Raw genomic sequence first — 24,475 nt, 5'->3', positions numbered from 1 at the left:
CCCCCCCCCCCAAAAAAAAAGTGGAAGGTTGAGGCCCAATGCAGAGTAACAACACCTTATATTCTATCTCCCTTCTACACTCCCAATCCTGGTGCAGGATCCTGACATGAAACAAAAACTACCCCTTTGCCTCCACAAATACTGCCTAACCTGCTAAGTTATTCCAACAGTTTGCTTGAGGGACCTTATGGCCACCGCTGCTTTTTCCCTTGTGCGCTTTTCCCTTAAAATGAATGCTATGGCTCTTCTCTGCAGCCCCGACTGCTAACTCAAAGGGAAACTGCTGACATTGCAGTAAAGCACCTTCATATGCTCAGCCCAATAACAGTTTGTGTTCTTTAATCATTACCTTGAGTTTCAATGCAAGTGTGCAATACAGTCTAGATACTTGAAGAGAGGAATGCTGTTAGAACCATGGATGACAGAGATGAGGAGAGACATTTAGAAAGGCAGGGAAAGAGTTGAAAACAATCTTGGATATAAAGGCGAAACCACCATAATATGGAAGGCAATGTGAATGAAAGAAAGATAACAGGAATTTAAGGTGAAACTAGAGAAGTTCAAATTTTGATAACTAAGAAGAAAAGCCCTTTTCTCTAACTTTTAAATTATAATAATAAATAGTATTTTCAGGGAGTAACAATCTTATCATTATAATTCCAACATATCCTTTCATTTTGGACAAGCAACATCACAGGTAATCTGCTCAGGGAAATTGAAGGGTTGTAAATTCTGAATCAAAGATGAGCAAAGGAAGATTTTGATAACCGTAAAGTAAATAAGGATGGCACAGTGGTGTTGCTTTTGAGCTGCTGCCTCCCAGCACCAGCGACCTACGTTTGATCCTGACCTCGAGTGGTGTCTGTGTGGAGTTTGCACATTCTCCTTGAAAGGCTGGAGCGATTGGGCTTGTATACACTGGAATTTAGAAGGATGAGGGGGGATCTTATTGAAACATATAAGATAATTAGGGGATTGGACACATTAGAGGCAGGAAACATGTTCCCAATGTTGGGGGAGTCCAGAACAAGGGGCCACAGTTTAAGAATAAGGGGTAGGCCATTTAGAACGGAGATGAGGAAGAACTTTTTCAGTCAGAGAGTGGTGAAGGTGTGGAATTCTCTGCCTCAGAAGGCAGTGGAGGCCAGTTCGTTGGATGCTTTCAAGAGAGAGCTGGATAGAGCTCTTAAGGATAGCGGAGTGAGGGGGTATGGGGAGAAGGCAGGAACGGGGTACTGATTGAGAGTGATCAGCCATGATCGCATTGAATGGCGGTGCTGGCTCGAAGGGCTGAATGGCCTACTCCTGCACCTATTGTCTATTGTCTATTGTCTATTGACCACATGGGTTAACTCCGGCTGCTCCGGTTTTGTCCCACATCCCAAAAACAGGTTTGTGGGTTTGGTTTGTAAGCTAATTGTCTCTCTAAAAATTGCTCCGAATGTGTAGGAAGTGGATAAGAAAGTGGGATAATATCGAACTAGCATGAATGGGTGATCAGTGGTCGGCGTGGATTCAGTGGGGCAAAGGGCCTGTTTCCCAGCTGCATCTCTAAACTAAACTAAAGTACAACATTATTGTATATCTAAAGGTAACATTTCTTCTGAATGCAGAACAAAATCGCACTGCAAGGGAACAAAAACAATTTATGATCTGCTGAACCATCTAAGTGGCCATCATTTGCTTGGACTGACAGCAAACCAGTTATTGCCCGGTGACCCTGTGGAATGTATATTACAATTGCATTGGCACTATTCAACACTTCTCGTTTTCCTAAGGTAAACAAATATTTTTTTCATATTAACACGGCACTTAATGAATTGAAAGCATTACATATTTAATTTTTAATATTTTTTTAAGATCACATCAGATTTGCATTTCCTATAAGAAGACAATGGTTGGGAATTTCCTGATGGCTGCACTCATTCTACCATTCATAGCTTGACCATATATGTGATGGCAACCACATAAACAAAAATTCCCAACCTTTGTGGCACCTTTAAATCACTATAAATTCTTACTGTATATGCTTAATATTTGGATGTTCTGCATTTGGATATTATCTATAGTTAAGAGCAGAACAAGAGTGTAGTGTAACATTTGTGATATGCACTGGATATGAACTGGAACAATGAATTTCTTACTTGCTGTAACCTTATAGACATTTTAGATGCAACCAACAATAACAATAAATATATAATAAATTATCCGTTATTCTATGGAAACTAGACCACGATGATCTTACTGCACCAGTCGGAAGTTATTGAGGCATGTTATCCTTCTCTTCTTGGACACTGTTATTATAGTTGCCCTTTTAAAGCAGAAGATGACCTTGGAGTGTAGTAGTGTGAAGTTGAAGATGTCCACATAAACTTGTGCCAGTCGGTCCACGTGGATTTTGAGAACACAGCCAAGTACCCCATCAGGGTCGGGCACTTTCCAGGGGTTCATCCTTGAGAAGGATCTTCTGACGTTAGTCTCAGAGATTGAAATCACAGAGTCACTGGGGACTGTGGGCCCACGAAAATGAAGGGTGGCATGACGGCGCAGTGGTAGAGTTGCTGCCTTACAGCACCAGAGACTCGGGTTCAATTCTGACTATGGGTGCTTGTCTGTTTGGAGTTTGTACCTTCTCCCCGTGACCCACGTGGGTTTTCACTGGGATCTCCGGTTTTGTCCCACACTCCAAAGGCATACAGGTTTGTAGGTTAACTGGCTTGGTAGAATTGTAAATTGTCCTTAGCGTGTGTAGGATAGTGTATGAGCGTGATTACTGGTCGGCGCAGATTCGGTGGGCCGAAGGGCCTATTTCCGTGCTGTATCATTAAACAAAAAAAACGAAACTACGTTGTTCTCCCTTTTGAAGCAAGCAGAGAGAGTATTGAGCTTGTTCAGGAGTGATAAGTCATTGTCACTTGAGCTACTTGGTTTCACCTTGTCAGAAGTGATGGCAATCAAGCCCTGCCCCACAGTTGCTGAACGTCTGTCTGAGTCTCCAGTTTTGTTGGGAGGCAATCTTGATGGCTTTCTGGACGGCTTGATTGTATTCATGTAGTCTTTGACTGCATAGCACGCAAACAAAAACCTTTCACTGTACCTCGTACTCCTGACAGTAATAAACTAAAATAAGCTTATCGTTTCTAGTTTATGCTTGTTGCTTATGGTGAAAATTTGTTATGGTTACTATTTAAGTTTTTGGAAACCTCATTCTAAGTCTTGAATTGAGTGTTTTTTCTGAACAAAGTGGCATTAAAATGTCCAGCTACCAAAACTTAATTTGCAGCCATTCAATTTTCTTACAGATCACCACATTCAAGAGTTAGAAAATTTGCATATCTGGGAGGAAAACTTGAAAATTATGGTGGTTGCAGAGACCTAATTAGTCATGCTGTCAAATTGAACTTGACAACTTCTGACTATATATCGACTGGGGGATACAAAACTGATTCTAAGAGGTGTAAATTTATTGTGTTGGCATGTTCTCACAAAACCCTTAACTTCCAAGTTACTCATTTCTGACTTTGATCTGGTTTGGTTGTTCTTCATTTTCTCTGAGTCAAATCAATTATTTCCTTACCGTGATGCCATTAGAAGAACCACAAAGACTCGGTGGCTACAGAAGGCAAACCATCAGCACCTCCTTAGGGCAATTAGAAGTATAATATACAACGCTATGCTAGCATTGTCCCTATTCCTTGAACAAATTAAAAGTAAATTCTGTAGGCTTAATAATTCTGTTGGCTTAAAATTATTTGTTCTGCACTTCTGATTTATGATAGTTGCATTAACATTTATTTTATACATGAATTATGGCAACCTAAGGTTAAAATTTATAATTTACTGTATCAGAGACTTTACCTTTGCATCTTTGGAAATGAAATATAGTCTTTTATTATTCATTATTCCTCATTCATGTATTAGCTATTTGGCTGGTTCTGAATTCCAGCTTGAAAGGTTGAAACTTTTCAGTTATTCAGCTTCAAAGCTCCAGTAAGGGTATTCAAACTATTGAATGTGAAAATCTATTATCATAATGCATTTCAATTTCAAGAGTTAAAAAGAAGATGTCTAGAAATATTATTGTGCTTGCCCCAAAGGTACTGTAAACAAAGTGTGATGTTTGATGGACTGTGTGGGGTGGGAGGACCCGTTGCTCCTCCCATGCAGCAGGTGGCACTGTACAGGACAAAGGGAGATGTTTTGTACATAGGTATCTTGGCTGCACACAGTGTGTGAGTGTGCAGTCAGATTGTGGGGTTGCAGCCATTTTTAGTTGCCTTACTGCCAGCATTGAGTTACTGTAATAAAGACTTCTGTTGTACCTTGATGACTCGCAAAGTTTCATACAGGCATAGAATAAGAACACGAAAGTGGTGTCAGGAACGTGAGACTTCGGATTGTGTCGAAAGACCCAGATAAGAGCCTATTTTTCGATTTAAAAAAAAACATGTCTCGGCAATTTGATCGTTTCGATCCCGAGCGAGAAAGGTGGTCGTTGTATTTATTGCGCGCTGAGTTGTATTTTGAAAGTGTGGGAATTACGACTGACCTGAGGAAGAAGGCTGTCTTGTGTTCATCAATGTCTCCAGAAACATTCAAACCTGTATGCCTCGGTGCAACAGGAAGGGCAATCTATCACCGAATGTCTTGCTGAACTTCGCACCAAGGCAAAGGCATGTGATTTTAAAGCTCAATGCTGCGAAAAGTGGCAAGACAATGCGTTGCTGGATAGACTGGTAATGGGCTGCAGGCACGCATTCATCCAGCAGGCGGTTCTCAAGGAATCGGACGCCTCATTGAAGAATGTACTGCAGTGTGCTAAGATGGCCGAGCTGTTAAGTAAAGAACTGCACAAAATGGCCAGCGATACAGTGTCGACGCTCCCTCAAGAGGTGCATACATTTCGTCAGACTTGTCCGCAACGCGTACATACAGTTTGTCAGATTTGTCCACAACGTCAGAAACCATTTGATCGACCCAGAGCAAATCCGGAGAAGAAGGGACAGTTTCAGAAGAGCCGTTCCCCTGTGGGGGGAGGATCGAAACCCTGCTACCGGTGCGGCTCGACTGCTCATCATCACCGTGAGTGCCCATATATCGAGTCCGTTTGTTACGCCTGTAACCGAAAAGGTCATCTCCAGGCAGTGTGTCAATCCGTAGGAAAGCGGAGAAAGGGCAAGAAAGCACAAAACACAGTCGACCAAATTGCGGAGACCATTTCTATTGAAGTGTTCGGTGTGTCCACGATTGCCGACAAGCCGAGGATTTCGCTGCGGGTCAGGAACGTTAATCTACAGTTCCAGATGGGCACTGGTGCGGCTGTGTCGCTAGTGGGTCAGGACATCTGGAAGAGGATCGGATCGCCGAAACTGAAACCGGCCAACATCCGCCTTTTCAGATACGAATGACAGGCCATTTCCATGAAAGGTAAATGCACTGTCGCCGTTTCCTGTAATGGTATGACACAGATGTTGCCGCTGATCGTCGTTGGCAAAGAAGGTACGTCCCTGTGCGCCATCGACTGGATCCGTGCTTTCAAGCTTGACATGAACGCCTTGATCTACGATGGATCAACTATGTCATTGTCATCTACCACGCACTGCAACATGGTCAGCAAGTGCGGGACCAACCTGCAGAAGGTTCTTGACCAGTTTATGGCCGTTTTCACACCTGGACTCGGGCACTGCACAAAGATGAAGGCACGGCTTATACTCAAAGACAATGCTGTTCCTAAGTTCTTCAAACCAAGACCAGTTCCGTTCAGTCGGATGGACGCCGTTGACAAGGAACTCTGCCATCTTGAAGAAATGGGAATTATCACCCACGTGGACCATTCAGAATGGGCCACACCCATAGTTGTCGTTCAGAAACCTTGCGGCAAGGTTCGCATCTGTGGCGACTACAAAGTGACTGTAAACCCTCAATTGCACATTGATCAACACCCCATCCCAAGAGTACGAGCTGTTCGTCAAGCTGCAAGGAGGACAGTACTTCTCCAAATTGGACATGTCCGACGTGCATCTCCAAGTGGAACTGGACGACGAGACAAAAAACCTGCTCGTGATCAACACGCACAAGGGACTGTTCAGATACAACCAGTTGTCATTTGGACCGGTACCGTGCCGGCCATCTTCCAGAAACTGGTGGACAATCTGGTTGCCAGGATTCCGTATGTAGCCCGCTACCTGGATGACATAATTGTCACCGACCGGACATAGGAAGAACACCTGCAGAACCTAAAACAGGTCCTCACGGCACAGAACAACGACAGCATGACGTTGTGCATGGACAAGTGCGCATTCGTCCGAAAACTGGTCACACATCTCGGACATGTGATCTCGGCAAGTGGTCTGAAGCCATCGGAAGAAAGAGTGGACGCCATTGTGAAATTGCCGACGCCTGAAAATGTGGAGCAGCTTGAAAGCTTCATTGGCAAGGTAAACTACTATGGCAAGTTCATACCGGCACTTTCCACTTTGTGCGCACCATTGAACAACCTGCGAAAACAGGACGTCGAATGGCACTGGTCCAAAGAGTGTGACCATGCATTCACCAGCTTGAAGGAGATGCTCGCCCAGAAAACGCGTTTGGTCCACTATGACCCATTGAAGCTGATCTCGCTGGCCGCCGATGCATCACTATTTGGTCTTGGAGCTGTAATCTCACAAACGGCGCAGAACGGCAAGGAAGAACCAATCGCGTTCGCATCCAAAACGCTGAAGACCGCCGAGAAAAACTACAGCCAAGTGTAGAAAGAAGCACTGGCCATCGTGTTTGGTGTCCGGAAGTTCCACCAATATTTGAGTGGGCGACATTTCCTGCTCATCACCGACCACATGCCGCTGCTGACTATTTTCAGTCCGGAGAAAAGTTTGCCTGTCATGACGTTGCAGCGTCTACAACGTTGGGCCCTGATCATGATGGGATATGATTACCGCATAATTTACCGACAGTCTGCCGAGCATGCCAATGCCGATGCACTGTCCCGTCTACAGATTGGACCCGACCTGACGTTCGATAAAGAGGAGGCAATTATGGAAATTGAGAGGGACGTGAACTTGCTCAACACGCGGGTCATCGCCGATTTCCCCGTCTCCGCGAGGATGGTCGCTAACTATACGGGCACAGACCCCATTTTGTCGAAGGTACGACATTTTGTCACTCAGGGGTGGCTGGACAGTCCCAAGCTGGACAAGGAATTCCGCTCATTCCAGAATGCGCAAACGGAAATCTCCTCAAAGGATGGCACTCTGCTCCGCGACTGTCAAGTGATCATTCCCACGGAACTGCGATCGACAATCCTGAAAATGTTACACAATACACACATTGGAATTGTGCGAATGAAGGTGCTCGCCCACATGCATGTGTGGTGGCCGATATAGCCGACCACTGCAAGGACTGCCTACCATGTGCCGAAACAGCGCCGAATCCACCGGAAAAGACCTCCCCATGGCCCGTCCCCGACCAACCATGGCAGCGAATCCACATAGATTTTGCTGGACCGTTCCTGGAGGGCATGTGGCTGGTCGTCATGGACGCCCATTTAAAATGGCCACATGTTATCCAAATGAATAAACATCCAACCACCGAAACAACCACTTCTGCGCTCGGCGATTTGTTTGCCATTTGGGGATTGCCCTTAACAATCGTAAACGACAATGGACCCCAATTTACCTCGCAAATGTTCAGTAACTGGTGCAAACATCACTCAATCGAGCATCTGACATCAGCACCTTTTCATCCACCCTCAATGGTGAGGCGGAGCGGCTTGTCGGCGTTTTCAAGCAAGCCATGAAATGCGCTGTAGAAATTGAAAAGAAATCGAAACAATTGACATTGGGCGATTTCTTACAGCAGTATCGAACTGTTCCAAACTGCACTACCGGTCGAACGCCAGCGGAGATGATGCTCGGATGTCAAGTGTGCTCTCCCCTATCAGTTTTGAACCCGACCCGTAACTCTAACAAGGCGCGCACTCAGCCAACGAAGTCGAACAAGTCCAAATTCGACATTGGCGACTACGTATATTATCGCAATTATACGACCAAGTGAAACAAATGGTGCGCTGGTAGGATCATGGCTCACATTGGAACCAAAATGTACACCGTCCAAGGACACGAAGGACATTGCCGACGGCATGATAACCAATTAAGAAGCCGCGTTCCTCCAGCGAAGACTGCGCAGAGCCTGACCAGAACCAAGCAGTCGGACACCCCGGTGACGAATCATGTGGACACTGGAGTGCCTGATTTGCCCCTCCCCTGGCTTGACGAAGTTCCACCAGATGAACTCCCCGCCGATCAGCCTGTGGTCCTTCGTCGATCGACACGTTGCAATCGTGGTACTCCCCCCAGGCGACTCATTCAGGAATAGAGACGTTCAAACTGGAAAGGGGGAGTGTGATGTTTGATGGACTGTGTGGGGCGGGAGGACCCGTTGCTCCTCCTGTGCAGCTGCACAGGACAAAGGGAGATGTTTTGTACATAGTTATCTTGGCTGTACACAGTGTGGAGTTGCCTTGCTGCCAGCATTGAGTTACCGTATTAAAGACTTCTGTTGTACCTTGAAGACTCGCAAAGTTTCATACAGACATAGAACAAGAACACAAACACAGTGGCGCAGCGGTAGAGTTGCTGCCTTACAGCGAATGCAGCGCCGGAGACTCAGGTTCAATCCTGACTACGGGCGCCGTCTGTACAGAGTTTGTACATTCTCCCCGTGACCTGCGTGGGTTTTCTCCGAGATCTTCGGTTTCCTCCCACACTCCAAAGACGTACAGATTTGTAGGTTAATTGGCTGGACAAATGTAAAAAAATTGTCCCTAGTGTGTGTAGGATAGTGTTAGTGTGCAGGGATCGCTGGGCGGCGCGGACCCGGTGGGCCGGAGATCCTGTTTCTGCGCTGTATCTCTAAAACTAAAAAAGAAAATCTGAAACAAAATACATGAATAATATTCAGTCTCTGGGTACAATTAAAAATATGTTTCTTTCTCTTTTAATTGGGATCTATTATAGAGCTCAAGGAGCTTGCCTTGCTCACGTGAAACCCGAGTTCTTATTGGAGCCTGAACAGTTTAAGCAATGGAATCAATTACAGGTATGACTTTTCCTGCTCGACCAAACACATGTCATAAGTACCATTTTACTCCAGATCGTAACATTTTTTATTTGCATTGTAAACCATGCATTTTGATGAATCTTCCTGTGGATATATTTTACTTCCTGATTTTTGATAGTCTAGATAAACTAAGGAAGTTTATAATTTCCCCAATAATTTTTTTGCATTAAAATATATCAAATGATGATGTTCATTTATATGTTGCGTGTTGTTAACATTAATTAGTATACCGAATATTGCATATCTTAATTACATGGAGTGAACTGTTCTGCAAATACCATCACCTATCATTCATTATTATCAGATCATGTACATGTTTTTGTGGTGTACTGTATTTCTGTCCAAGCACCCTTAACAGAAACATAGATACTTCTTCAATAATACCATATTCTAAGCATTGGTGGATCTAAGTGTACACTATGCCCGATTCTGTACAATCACGTGCCTGTTTTAAATCACTGATTCACTAAATTCAAAGGTGTAAGAAAAAAAACTGCATTTAAACTGGTTTAAATTGAAGGTAGACTCAAAATGCTGGAGTAACTCAGCGGGTCAGGCAGTATCTCTGCAGAGGAATGGGTGATGTTTCGGGTCGAGACCTTTCTTCAGACTGATGTCAGGGGGCGGGACAAAGATAGGATGTAGTCGGAGACAGGAAGACTAGTGGGAGAACTGGGAAGGGGAGGGGATAGAGAGGGAAAGCAGGAACTATCTGAAGTTAGAGAAGTCAATGTTCATACCGCTGGGGTGTAACCTACCCAAGCGAAGTATAAGATGCTGTTCCTCCAATTTGTGCTGGGCCTCACTCTGACAATGGAGGAGGCCCAGGCCAGACTGGGAGTGGGAGGGGGAGTTGAAGTGCTGAACCACCGAGAGATCAGGTTGGTTAAGACGGACTGAGCGGTGGTGTTGAGCACAACGATCAAGCCTGCGCGTGGTCTTGCCGATGTAGAGAAGTTGACATCTGGAACAGCAGATACGATAGGTGAGGTTGGAGGAGGTGCAGGTGAATCTCTGCCTCACCTGGAAAGACTGTTTGGATCCTTGGATGGAGTCGAGGGGGTAGGTAAGGGGACAGGTGTTGCATCTCCTGCGGTTGCAGGGGAAAGTGGTTTGGGTGGGAAGGGACGAGTCGACCAGGGAGTTACGGAGGGAACGGTCTCTGTGGAAAGCAGAAAGAGGTGGAGATGGAAAGATGTGGCCAGTAGTGGGATCCCATTGGAGGTGGCGGAAATGTTGGAGGATAATTTGCTGTATGCGATGGCTGATAGGGTGGAAGGTGAGGACAAGGGGGACTATCTTTGTTACGAATAGGGGGAGGGGGAGCAAGAGCGGAGCTGTGGGATATTGAGGAGACTCTAGTGAGAGCCTCATCTATAATGGAAAAGGGGAATCCCCGTTTCCTAAAGAATGAGGACATCTCTGATGCCCTAGAATGAAACACCTCATCCTGAGCGCAGATGCGGTGTAGACGGAGGAATTGGGAGTACGGGATAGTTTTTACAGGAAACAGGGTGGGAAGAAGTGTAGTCAAGATAGCTATGTGAGTCAATAGGTTTGTGGTAGATGTTGGTCATGAGTCTGTCTCCTGTGATGGAGATGGTGAGATCCAGAAACAGTAGGGAGATGTCGGAGATGGTTCAAGTATATTTAAGAGCAGGATGGAAATTAGTGGTGAAATTGATGAAGTCAGTGAGTTCTGCATGGGTACAAGAGGTAGCTCCAATGCAGTCGTCAATGTAGCGGAGGTAGAGTTCGGGGATACGGCCAGTGTACGCCTGGAACAGGGATTGTTCGACGTACCCGACAAAGAGACAGCTAGGGCCCATGCGAGTGCCCATAGCTATGCCTCGGATTTGGAGGAAGTGGGAGGAGTCAAAGGAGAAGTTGTGGATGGTAAGAACCAGCTCTGCTAGGCGGCGGAGAGTATTGGTAGATGGAAATTGGCCGGTTCTGCGGTCGAGGAAGAAACGGAGGGCTTTAAGACCCTCCTGGTGGGAGATGGAGGTGTAGAGTGATTGGACATCCATAGTAAAGATGAGGGAGTGGGAACCTGGAAAACGGGTTATTGAGGAGACGGAGAGCATGTGAGGTGTCTTGGACATAGGTAGGGAGGGATTGGACCAGGGGCGATAGGATGGAGTCGAGGTAGGTGGAAATTAATGTGGTGGGACATGAACAGGCAGAAACAATGTGTCTGCCAGGACAGTTCTGTTGGTGGATTTTGGGAAGAGGGTGAAATCGGGCCGTGCGGGGTTGGGGAACGATAAGGTTGGAGGCTCTAGAGGCTAGAGAGCTGGAAGCATTGAGATTAGTAATGGTGTTAGAGATTAAGGCCTTGTTCTCGTCGGTGGGGTCATGGTCCAAGGATAAGTAGGAGGAGGTGTCTGAAAGTTGTCGTCTAGCCTCGGTCCGGTAGAGGTCAGCGCGCCAGACTACGACAGCACCTCTCTTGTCAGCGGGTTTGATTACTAAGTCGGGGTTGCTGCAGAGTGAGTGGAGGGCTGTACATTCAGGTGGGGAGAGGTTAGAGTAAGTCAGGGGAGTGGAAGATTTGAGGCGGTTGATGTCCCACCGGTAGTTAGAAATGAAAAGGTCCAGTGAAGGTAGATGGCCAGCCGGGGGAGTCCAAGAGGAGGGAGACGGGAGAAGGGGTCATTACTGGGTGGTGAGGACTCCTTCCCATGGAAAAAGGTCCGGAGGCGGAGGCGACGGAAGAAGAGCTCCACATCGTGGCGGACCCGGAACTCGTTGATGTGGGGGCGGAGGGGAACAAAGGTGAGGCCTCTGTTGAGGACAGACCGCTCGGTGTCTGAAAGTGGGAGGTCAGGGGGGATGGTGAACACCTGGCAAGTGTGGGGGTTGGGGTTGGATGAAGGCAGGGGGGCAGATGGAAGCCGAGGCGATGTCTGGTGAGGGGATGTGTAGGAAAATAACTGCAGATGCTGGTACAAATCGAAGGTATCACAAATCACCCATTCTTTCTCTCCAGAGATGCTGCCTGACCCGCTGAGTTACTCCAGCATTTTGTGATACCTCTGGTGGAGGGATGGTTGGTTTACTGAGAGGAGGGGGGCATGAGGATCAATGTGTGGATGGGGAGTAGGTGGGGCCATCTGGCTAAAGGGGGAAGGGGGAGACCCAGTGGAACCACTACTGAGGTTGTACCTCTACTGAGGTGGAACCACTACTGAGCCTGTAGGAGGGGGTGGGCAGTAGGACCCAGCGGAGTCAGACTATGCGCTGTGGGACTCTGCCTCGTGGGGACTGTGGGCCCGGCGCTGAGTCTGGGACTCGGGTATGGCGATGCTGCGGCCCACTGGTGGGTGAGGGTCGGCAGAGTCGCTGGTGGAGGCCCGCAGGGGACTGGTCCGGGACAGAGGGGGAAGCATCGGTAGTCCCGGTCAGCGAACGGCCGGGCAGGAAGCGAGGGTCGGTGCCATCGGAGAGGCGAATATGTTTACTTGTTGCAGTTAAAAGGAGCAAATTCGGACAATGCTTAAAAATAGGCACAGTGACAGAGATTAACCCATCGGCATTCAACCTTGTATAGGCAGCAAGCAAACTTTGTGCTGCCTCACAGCAAGGTAATAATGGTATCAACCTCACCCTATTGCGCTACTGTGAAGAGTGATTGTAGACCACGATGACTTTCAAGACAAATCCTCAGGGGTTCTTCAGAATGGTTCAATGGTTATAGAATTAAATACTCATTTGAGAATTCCAATAGTTTGCTCTGTGGCATTGTGCGTTGCGTTGTACTTCCACTGCAATGTGTAGTGTCTTTATTTCTTTGGGTTGCACAATGGAGTCAGAAATACTGCGAACAAGTGATAGACACATGTGTTCAGAAGCTATAGATTTCAGACAGACTGTCACAAAATCAATGCCTTATAACTGAAGTCTAGATATTGATCACTGATATAAAGTAAGAAGGGTCAAGGTGCTGGCAAATCTTTGGGTTGATACATTACACGGTGTATGGAATATGCCATCTAACTAAAGTATTCTGCACCAATGGGATGCCTCCAATCCTCTCAAAGATATAAGGTTGCTTTGTCTGCTTGTTTTTTGCCAGCGGCCTTGGAATGGCGATCATAACACTGTTTCATATATCAGTGCATTACAAACTGTAATATGTTGTGGATATGTTCAACCATTACAAACTGTAATATGTTGTGGATATATTCAACCATTTTCTGGAGGAAGCCTGACATAGAAAATCAGATGCTTGTTGAAATGCGAACATGTTTCGTATATCCGTCAGGACCGCCATACTTCATTAGGCACCTCACCTAATATTCTCCACTGAGGTAGACATGAGAGATTTGTTATTGGAATATCCCTGATGGATAAGGCATTCTGCTGAGAAGCCTTTCACCCCTCTGTTCCTCTCTCTTACAGTAAACTGTGTTATTTAGCTCAGCACACCCTTTTCTTTCTCCTTGTCATCTTACCTGCTAATAGGAATGTTTGTTGATGTTTCCATATCTGGAATTAATGAGTTTGGTGAAATCTGTGCTCAACATAAACTCTCCTGGGCCAACGTACCATTTAAATTTTATATGCAGGTTTGTAGGTTAATTGGCTTCTGTAAACTGTTCCTAATGTGTCGGATAGAACATTTAAGGACAATTAGAATTTGCAGTTGGCTAAATATAGTCAAGTCAAGTCAAGTCAAGTCAATTTTATTTGTATAGCACATTAAAAACAACCCACGTTGACCAAAGTGCTGTACATCAGTTCAGGTACTAAGAAACGAACATACAATGGCAATAAATATAGAATAGCATTTTAGATTTAAAGAGTTTGCAAAGCTGCAACTTGGATGAAAAATCCTAGGTAATCAAGTTCATCTGAAAAGTACAAAATATCAACTTCGAGCCAGCACCTCCATTCAATGTGATCATGGCTGATCATTCTCAATCAGTACCCCGTTCCTGCTTTCTCCCCATACCCCCTGACTCCGCTATCCTTAAGAGCTCTATCTAGCTCTCTCTTGAATGTATTCAGAGAATTGGCCTCCACTGCCCTCTGAGGCAGAGAATTCCACAGATTCACAACTCTCTGACTAAAAAAGTTTTTCCTCATCTCTGTTCTAAATGGCCTACCCCTTATTCTTAAACTGTGGCCCCTGGTTCTGGACTCCCCCAACATTGGGAACATGTTTCCTGCCTCTAACATGTCCAACCCCTTAATAATCTTATACGTTTCGATAAGATCCCCTCTCATCCTTCTAAATTCCAGTGTATACAAACCTAGTCGCTCCAGTCTTTCAACATATGACAGTCCTGCCATTCCGGGAATTAACCTAGTAAACCTACGTTGCACGCCCTCAATAGCAAGAATATCCTTCCTCAAATTTGGAGACCAAAACTGCACACAGTACTCCAGGTGCGGTCTCACTAGGGCCCTGTACAACTGCAGAAGGACCTCTTTGCTCCTATACTCAACTCCTCTTGTTATGAATGCCAACATTCCATTGGCTTTCTTCACTGCCTGCTCTACCTGCATGCTTCCTTTCAGTGACTGATGCACTAAGACACCCATATCACGTTGTACGTCCCCTTTTCCTAACTTGACACCATTCAAATAATAATCTGCCTTCCTATTCTTACCACCAAAGTGGATAACCTCACACTTATCCACATTAAACTGCATCTGCCATGCATCCGCCCACTCACACAACCTGTCCAAGTCACCCTGCAACCTCATAGCATCTTCCTCACAGTTCACACTGCCACCTAGCTTTGTATCATCGGCAAATTTGCTAATGGTACTTTTAATCCCTTCATCCAAGTCATTGATGTATATTGTAAATAGCTGCGGTCCCAACACTGAGCCTTGCGGTACCCCACTAGTCACTGCCTGCCATTCTGAAAAGGACCCATTTATCCCCACTCTTTGCTTTCTGTCTGTCAACCAACTTTCTATCCATGTCAGTACCCTACCTCCAATACCATGTGCTCTAATTTTGCCCACCAATCTCCTATGTGGGACCTTGTCGAAGGCTTTCTGAAAGTCGAGGTACACCACATCCACCGGCTCTCCCCTGTCAATTTTCCTAGTTACATCCTCAAAAAATTCCAGTAGATTAGTCAAGCACGATTTCCCCTTCGTAAATCCATGCTGACTCGGAACGATCCTGTTACTGCGATCCAAATGCTCCGCTATTTCGTCTTTTATAATTGACTCCAGCATCTTCCCCACCACTGATGTCAGACTAACTGGTCTATAATTTCCCGTTTTCTCTCTCCCTCCTTTCTTGAAAAGTGGGATAACATTAGCTACCCTCCAATCCACAGGAACTGACCTGGAATCTATAGAACATTGGAAAATAATTACTAATGCGTCCACAATTTCTAGAGCCACCTCCTTAAGCACCCTGGGATGCAGACCATCAGGATCTGGGGATTTATCAGCCTTGAGTCCCATTAGTCTACCCAAAACTTTTTCCTGCCTAATGTGGATTTCCTCCAGTTCCTCCGTCACCCTAGGATCTCTGGCCACTAGAACATCTGGGAGATTGTTTGTATCCTCCTCAGTGAAGACAGATCCAAAGTACCGGTTCAACTCTTCTGCCATTTCCTTGTTCCCCATAATAAATTCCCCTGCTTCTGTCTTCAAGGGACCCACATTTGCCTTGACTATTTTTTCCTCTTCACATACCTAAAAAAGCTTTTACTATCCTCCTTTATATTATTGGCTAGTTTACCCTCGTACCTCATCTTTTCTCCCCGTATTGCCTTTTTAGTTATCTTCTGTTGCTCTTTAAAAGAGCATTACGATGAAAGGGCAGGCAGATATTTGTAGTTTTTGACTGCCATTTTGCTGCACACACAATGAAAATAAACTTATTCGATCATTTTTTAACAACTTTCAAACAATGCTTTAATTATCCCTGAGAGGAAAGTGGAGTAAGGTTTTAGCACTAAATTTGTTAAATATTTGGAGTAATAATGGTATCCAGGCATTGTGAATATCCATGTCCATGCTCAATTAAAAGTGGCAAATGTTTTGGGAAAATGAAGCGACATCACGGTGCTGAATATCAATAACAATGCCACGTTTTTCAGTTGCTAAAGAGACAGGTATCTAAGGCTTAGATAGAGTGGATGTGGAGAGGATGTTTGCAGTAGTTGGAGTCAGGGCTGGAGGGCACTGCATCAGAATAAAAGGACATACCTTTAGAATGGAGGTGAGGAGAAATATCTTTAGCTTGACGGTGGTGAATCTGCGGAATTCATTGCCACAGACGGCTGTGGAGGTCAAGACATTGGGTATTTTTAAAGCAGAGATCAATATGTTCTTGATTAGCAAGGATGTCAAATGTTACAGGGAGAAGGCAGGAGCATGGGCTTGAGAGGGAAAACTAGATCATCCATGATAGAATGGCAGAGCAGACGATGGGCTGAATGGCCTAATTCTGCTCATATGTCTTATGATATCAATAAACAAGAAAAATGGTTTGGAGACTTTTTTTGTTCAGATTGTTTTCCTTTGCTCACATGGTAGAGATATTACTAAGATTATAACTGCAGAATATAGTTTGGCTAATTTCTGCAGCTTGGCCTAATCCTGCAGATACTTTATAACGTGTTACAAATGAGAGTAATTGTGTTTGGAAAGCTACTCTTTTTAAAATAAAGAATTTATATTCAAATAACGGTGGTTGTTTATGTTATATTGTATAAGGGAAATGATTACCTGATTTATTTTGCCTATAACAGATTGGAAAAATCTATCACTCAGAGTTGTAAGACTTGGTACTTAAAATGCACTTCAAAACAGCATAGTATCAAGATTATATTTCACTTTTTCAGCATTGTTTACAGAACACCAATAGTACCAGCATTTTTGACCTGGATGATGAGGTCTTTGAATCAATAAGCAAGTGTTCATGGACTGATATGTTGCTGCAGATTTACAAGGTAAAATTATTCTAACATCATTAATTGTTTATGTGCATAAAACCCAACCTGTACAGTATATCTAACTTTTTAATGTGTTAAATAAAAATATTAAACAATTTAAAAAGTACATCAGAACATGGGCGGCACGGTAGCGCAGCGGTAGAGTTGCTGCTTTACAGCGAATGCAGCGCCGGAGACTCAGGTTCGATCCTGACTACGGGTGCTGCACTGTAAGGAGTTTGTACGTTCTCCCCGTGACCTGCGTGGGTTTTCTCCGAGATCTTCGGTTTCCTCCCACACTCCAAAGACGTACAGGTATGTAGGTTAATTGGCTGGGTAAATGTAAAAATTGTCCCTAGTGGGTGTAGGATAGTGTTAATGTACGGGGATCGCTGGGCGGCACGGACTTGGAGGGCCGAAAAGGCCTGTTTCCGGCTGTATATATATGATATGATATGATATGATGGGTATCTTCAAATGTGTCTATTGATTTGTCTTTTGTTTCTTTAGTATAAGACGTCGCTATTTAAAAGTATTAACCATTCTATAAATCTACTGGTTTGAAGGCCTATATCAAACATAAACTTCATGTCCTTGAACAAATGCCAGATTACACAAATTGCTGCATAGACAATAGACAATAGACAATAGGTGCAGGAGTAGGCCATTCAGCCCTTCGAGCCAGCACCGCCATTCAATGCGATCATGGCTGATCACTATCAATCAGTACCCCGTTCCTGCCTTCTCCCCATACCCCCTCACTCCGCTATCCTTAAGAGCTCTATCCAGCTCTCTCTTGAAAGCATCCAACGAACTGGCCTCCACTGCCTTCTGAGGCAGAGAATTCCACACCTTCACCACCCTCTGACTGAAAAAGTTCTTCCTCATCTCCGTTCTAAATGGCCTACCCCTTATTCTCAAACTGTGGCCCCTTGTTCTGGACTCCCCCAACATTGGGAACATGTTATCTGCCTCTAATGTGTCCAATCCCCTAATTATCTTATATGTTTCAATAAGATCCCCCCTCATCCTTCTAAATTCCAGTGTATACAAGCCCAATCGCTCCAGCCTTTCAACATACGACAGTCCCGCCATTCCGGGAATTAATCTAGTGAACCTACGCTGCACGCCCTCCATAGCAAGAATAGCCTTTGACATAACCGCGTCCACCCAATAACCTCTGTATTTGTGAAAGTGGAATGCACTGAAAGACTCTTTGTGCACACAATTGAGCAGAATTTCTCAACACTGAGCTATTCTATAAACTCCAGGCTTAATGTTAGTTGCAAATGATATTTTTGAATAAGGTAAAAGATAATTAGTCCAATTCAATTGATAGATCAAGTGCATAAAATCATTTTCTTGGATACATCTATATCATTCAATATTTAAAGTGTTGGAGGATTTTTCGGTTGCTTGAGGCTGTTTTGTTTAATAGCATCGAGAAGATGATTCAATGGTGGCTTCTTATTTAATTTTCAAAATAAAGCAAATGAAGCAGTTTGCCTCCAATTACTACTCATATATTTTGAGATTGTGAAATGTAGAGTAAGGAAGACAAAACAAGATTTTTTTTTCAAATATACAATCTTGCTGTAAGTAAATTATTTGAATTTTAAAAGTCGTAATTATCACCTGGCTTTTGTTGCCAATAATTAGACCATGTTTATTCTCTAATATATGTAGGAGAGGGAGATATTTGTATGAGCTAAATATGTTAGCAATATTTTGTATATTTGAAGGTCATTTATATTTGTGGTGAAGTAACAAGGAAATATTTGAGATGCTTTGATGTTGAATTTATATTTGTGGCCAATCAATCATCTCGCCAGTCTTGAACAAAGTTAAATCGTCACTTGATCAAGGAATTGATCGTAGGATTCTAAAGGGCCTGCCCCAGTTACGCGATTTTTAAGGTGACTGCCAGCGACTGTCAAAGCCGTAGCAGATCGCTGACATTTTCTTTTACCGTACGACAATGACCACGACGATGCCGAGTCAGGTCGATACAAGTTACTTTCTTTGTGAAACTAGCACCTGGCTAAGAGATTACACCGTCTTCGTAAACATCGCGAAATTCCCACGCTTACCTGACCGTCAAACTGTCGCCTCCAATCTACCTGTCAAATGTCCTGACGGTAAATAAATTGGTTAAACAAAACTATCTTCTGGTATCTTCAAATGCCCTTAATTTAATATTACATGCTTCTAAATGCATCTGCGACAACCTAGCAAACCTGCGGACAGCATGCGACAGTGCCCGCAATAAGCTACGATACCTGGCGACAAGCCAGCTGTAGCCGAGAAATTTTCTGGACATTTTTTCCGCGACGCGCCGAGATCCGCTACAATTCATTGAAGACACCTCACGATCATGCCCACGACATGAACGTTTGGCGACAGCCTAGTCGCCGGCAGTCGCCTTAAAATCGCCTAAGTGGGACCGGCCCTTAAGGGACCATAAGATTCTGAAGGTGCAAAACAATATGAGAAACTATATGGAGAAACAGAGGGGAGTTGATGAGATTGGGGGAAAATTAAAAAATGAGGGTTAATGTTGGATTATTGTAAATGGATAGTTGACGGTCGGGGCAGATTCAGTGGGCAGAAGGGCCTGCATCTGTACTGTATCTCTCTATAACTATTAGAGATCAATGTTGAGAAATGGTGCTTAATTGTGTGCACAAAGGGTCTTTCAGTGCATTCTGTTTTTTTATGGTTATGTTGTTCATAAATACAGAGGTCATTGGGTGGATGCAGTTATGTCAAAGGATCTGCAGCAATTTGAGCAATTCATAAATAAGTGAACCTCGACTGAAGGAAAAAAGCCTGGTCTGGCATTTATTAAAGGACATGATTTATGTTTGATGTAGGCCTTCAAACCAGTTCCAACATTCAAAATGATTGTTGCTATTCCTCCCTCTCATTAAGATGTCCCTGCTGTTTCCTCTGCTGTTTGCCCATACTTCTTGATGTCTATTATGTTCAAAAATCTATTCATCTGCTTTATGTGTTTAAGCTTTTAGCTTTAAACTTTGACCTTCATGACCTTCTGCAGTTGAGAATCCCTCATCATCACTCTCTGAGTGAACTTTCATTCATCTTAGTGTTAAATGTTTAATCCCCATTTTTTAGTTCATGACCCCTGAATCTACACCCCACAACAAGAGGAGGCCTCTTCCCCACTTCCGGCCCATCAAAACTATCAAAACTTTGTATGTTTTAATGAAATCTCCTCAAAGTTTTCCAAACCAGTGAATGTATCTCTCATCAATTTTATCAACCCAGGAATCAGACTAGTGAAGCTTTGTAGTGCTGCTTATATGACAAGCACTTACTTTCTTCAATTCCGCCAGAATTTCACACAATACTGCAAGTGTGGTCTCACTAGGGTGCAGTGCAATTGTGATAAGATTCCCTTGCTCTTGGACTCAAACTCTCACGGAATGAAGACCAATATATGTTTGCCACTTCAAACATTCAGTGCACCTGGATGTTTGCTTTTGGTGACTGGTGAATAAGGACATCAATGTCCATTTGAACATCTGCATTTCCCAGTATTGTCATTCTTTAAATAATACTCAGACTTTCTGTTTATCTTATCAAGTGGATAGCTACACTTTCATCTGTATAATACTACAACTGCCAGGCATTAAACTTGTCTAACTTGCCTTGAAGCTTCCTATATCCTTCTCATAGTTTGCAATCCCACTCAGTTCTGTGTCTTAGAAATAATATATTCAGTTCCCACATTTAAAAGTGAAGAGCTGGGCCCAAGCATTGATCCCTGTGGTACTCTGGAGCTCTTGCAAGTATATGTGTTCCTTTGGTCCTATCTTTTCACCCGACCAGCATCTGCTTTTCAACAAGTTATCCTGTGCAATATTCTCCAACTTCAAATGATATTTCACCATCAGGCCCATCTTCTCCATTTCATATCTTTTGTTCATTTCCCCATCCCTCCAACTGTCCCCATTAAGTTGGCAACAGGGTGACCACTGCAAATTATCCCTTGGTAATCCTGGCTCGCCCTTTTATAGATATTCCCATGTCCATGTTCCCATGTCCCCTCAATCTTTTTTGAAACTTAAAGCAAACATGATTTCTCTTATTCTCATTTATGACCAAGGTCATAATCGTGAAATGTGATTCAAAACATGGATGAAAAGAAATTCCTTCATCCACAGGTACTGAATCTTTGGAATTCACTACCTGGGATGGTAATGGGATCTCAATTGCTGGATATATTGAAGATATAAAACAGTATCATTTTAGGTATTAACGGATGTAAGAAGAAAGCATTTGACCCTGTCAGTAAGAAGGACTGTAGTACCTTTTCTACAGAAATTCATCTCCAACTTTGCTTCATTTGCGGCACGGTAGCGCAGCGGTAGAGTTGCTGCTTTACAGCGAATGCAGCGCCGGAGACTCAGGTTCGATCCTGACTACGGGTGCTGCACTGTAAGGAGTTTGTACGTTCTCCCCGTGACCTGCGTGGGTTTTCTCCGAGATCTTCGGTTTCCTCCCACACTCCAAAGACGTACAGGTATGTAGGTTAATTGGCTGGGTAAATGTAAAAATTGTCCCTAGTGGGTGTAGGATAGTGTTAATGTACGGGGATCGCTGGGCGGCACGGACTTGGAGGGCCGAAAAGGCCTGTTTCCGGCTGTATATATATGATGATGATATGATTATGGCTCGAAAGCCATGATTTTAGCTAATGGTTTCACAATAGAATGAATGTCAATACAAACTGGTGCCAGATAAGCCTGCTTTATTGGCTTTAAACTTTTCTTTTTTTTCTCACTGTAGTGCTGCATCTCATCTCCAATTAGCTTCTTGCTGGAGTAGAACTTGTGGTGACAGCATAATGGAACAGTTAGTAGTGCTGATGCCTTATAGTTCCATTGACACCGGTTCTACCTTGAACTCTGGTATTGCCTGTGTGGAGTTTGTACATATTCCCTGTGACCTCGTGGGTCCAGATACTCGAGTTTCCTCCAGCGTCCAAAGATTGATGGATTAATTAGCTACTGTAAATTGCTCCAGATGTAAGGAGTTGATTGGATTTTGTGAAAAATGAAATGGGATTAGTGTAGGATTAGTGTTTAAGGATGATATACAGCATGGGACTCAATGCTATATGACTCTAATACCCCGAGTCTCTGTTCTTCAAGACAACTAGGAAACCATTTGATCTACGTTGTCTCGACTCCAGAACAAAGGTCATACTAACGTCAAGTTCCAGTATGCAGACTGTGCCTGTGTACTTCAGTATTTGGAAGCTGAACTCAAAACCATTGTTAAATGTATTTACTGAAGTATATGAGAGGGCAAAACAAATTCTTCTACTAAACTTACCCTGCCTTACAACTTAGTCCTTCAACAATAAATGTCCATGATAAGGCCCTGGATCTTATGGAACACTCCCCATATCTTGTCTTATCTCTCAGAGAAAAGAGATATGGATGCTGTGCCACAAAGCCAAGTGTCAGTATCATTCAGAATGGGGAATGAGTGGACCACATCCCAGCTTAACTGGCATGATAGCAAGTTATCCTTGATCCTGAGGGATTTCCTGAGAAAAAGATATTAAAGACCGAAATCAATGGATATTTGGATATTAGTTAAATCAAGGAATCTTGGGTTAGTACCAAAAAATGCACTTATAATAAATGTAGCCATGAAGCTATTGAATATAAGTATCCACAAAAGGCCGAGTAGCCTATTCTTGCTCCTATTTCTTGGGTATAAGGAAGATAGGATAATGATAGATAATAATATGTGTGAGTTAAAATAAGAAAATAAGTTAAGGCTGCTTGGATGAATATGACATTTGTGCGGCTTGCTGAAGAGCTTTTATTCTGCCCAAATCATAAGTAAACCCCCTTAGAGTTAGGTTTATAATTTTCATTTGAGTCCAGAGGGCTTGGTGTATTCAGCTCCCAAGTAAAAATACAAGTACTCCATTTATATCACCTTCGCTTTTTCAGACGGAGTCTGTTTCTGGTTGGTGTCCTTCAAGTCTGTGAAATTCAGTAGGCCAAAGTGGCAATCAGTGAGAAGGGTAAGCAGCAGAAGATGCTTCATTCTCTGATGACAATTGTCACACATCCATGAATACTGCAGATAAGAGAGTGGATGTTTCAAAGTAGTATTTTGGGCTTTGTTAAAATTTCAATTGTCAGAGATTAAAAAAGCCATTTTAAAATTTACTGCCAGACGTTTAATTTATTTGCTCGAGTGCATATATTAGTTGTAAAATTGATAATATAGTAATGCCAAGGTTGATTTGCTTTCTCTTCAGGTTTTTGTTCTTTCTCGATTGACTGTGAAGGATATCAACAATATGCAAAGCAGTCTCGGATGCTTAGAAAGCTTACCGAGAATAAATGCTGATCCTCTTTCCAGCAATATATATTCCATTGGTGAGCGTGTCCTGCTGACATGGCTCAACTTTCACTACGAATCCATGAGGAATTCTGTGTGGACATGTTGCATGAAAGGTAATTGTAGAGTGTGTGTTCTTGCTTTTGGAATGGAAATTGTAATCATCAGAGGCAAAATTCGGTAATCTCTAAAAATGGACAATTAAACCATCACTATTTTTTTCTGAAGCAGGCAGCACATCACCTTCATGCTGTCTGTTAATTAATGTGATTAATGCATACTCTCAATTCTGACTGCACTGCTGAATGGCTACATGTTATGCCAGGGATCAATAATATGAAAAATGCATTCCTCAAATTCTGTAGGTGCTAAACACCAATAATAGCTCACCTGCATGACTCCCAGCCACCTTCAACCTCTGCATGGAACAATATAGCAGCAGAAGCTGGTGGAAGTCATGATGGAACACATCCTTACAGAGCTAAAGATATTAAGAACATAATGTTAGTGAGTGTTTTAACAACATTTGGTCCATTCACCAGAGATCTTCATGGAGGAAGGGAAAAGATAAAGAGGTGCGCTGAATCAGAAGGGCAGAAAATTAAGATTAATATCTAGTTGACCTTTTAGATGATAGTTGATAACTGTGATGATTATGACAGGTTCAAGCCCTCAGGATCCAGAAGCTGTTTCTTGAGAAAATCAATTTTCTCATACCTTTGGTCAAGGTGAGTGAAAATATCTTCAGGCTCCATAATACACTGACTGGACCATTAGCCTTAACAATTTCTCAATCCACCACACTGACATCAAACAATTAGAATTCCTGCTTTAAATTCATAGATCCACCTTTCTTTACGAACTTAATTTTACAACTCATACCTACTTTACATAGGTTGTGTTCACTTTCAGTTATTCAACTAAGACAGTTACATAATTGAAGTATATTGTATGACCGTTTAAGGCATGGCATATAAAAGGTGTTTAGATGGCGCTCCTGACGCATGTACTGTATGCAGTCCATGTTTCACTGCCATACAGGAGGGTGCTGAGGA

The 24,475-nt window shown here is 43.6% G+C and overlaps 1 protein-coding gene across 1 annotated transcript in view; it reads left to right on the top strand.

Annotated features, from left to right (window-relative positions):
• LOC144598635 (cilia- and flagella-associated protein 47-like) overlaps positions 1 to 24,475 on the top strand; it is a 426,611-nt gene that overhangs the window by 104,017 nt on the left and 298,119 nt on the right. Inside the window, exons 31-34 of the mRNA XM_078408845.1 lie at positions 1,614 to 1,778; positions 9,015 to 9,096; positions 16,941 to 17,048; positions 23,338 to 23,536. Coding sequence (XP_078264971.1) covers positions 1,614 to 1,778; positions 9,015 to 9,096; positions 16,941 to 17,048; positions 23,338 to 23,536 — 554 coding nt within the window. The remainder of the gene's footprint in view (positions 1 to 1,613; positions 1,779 to 9,014; positions 9,097 to 16,940; positions 17,049 to 23,337; positions 23,537 to 24,475) is intronic.

Source organism: Rhinoraja longicauda, chromosome 12, assembly GCF_053455715.1.
Source record: "Rhinoraja longicauda isolate Sanriku21f chromosome 12, sRhiLon1.1, whole genome shotgun sequence".
NCBI lineage: Eukaryota > Metazoa > Chordata > Chondrichthyes > Rajiformes > Arhynchobatidae > Rhinoraja > Rhinoraja longicauda.
The sequence above is the reverse complement of the archived record's forward strand: the minus strand, read 5'-3'. Positions and strand labels throughout refer to the sequence as shown.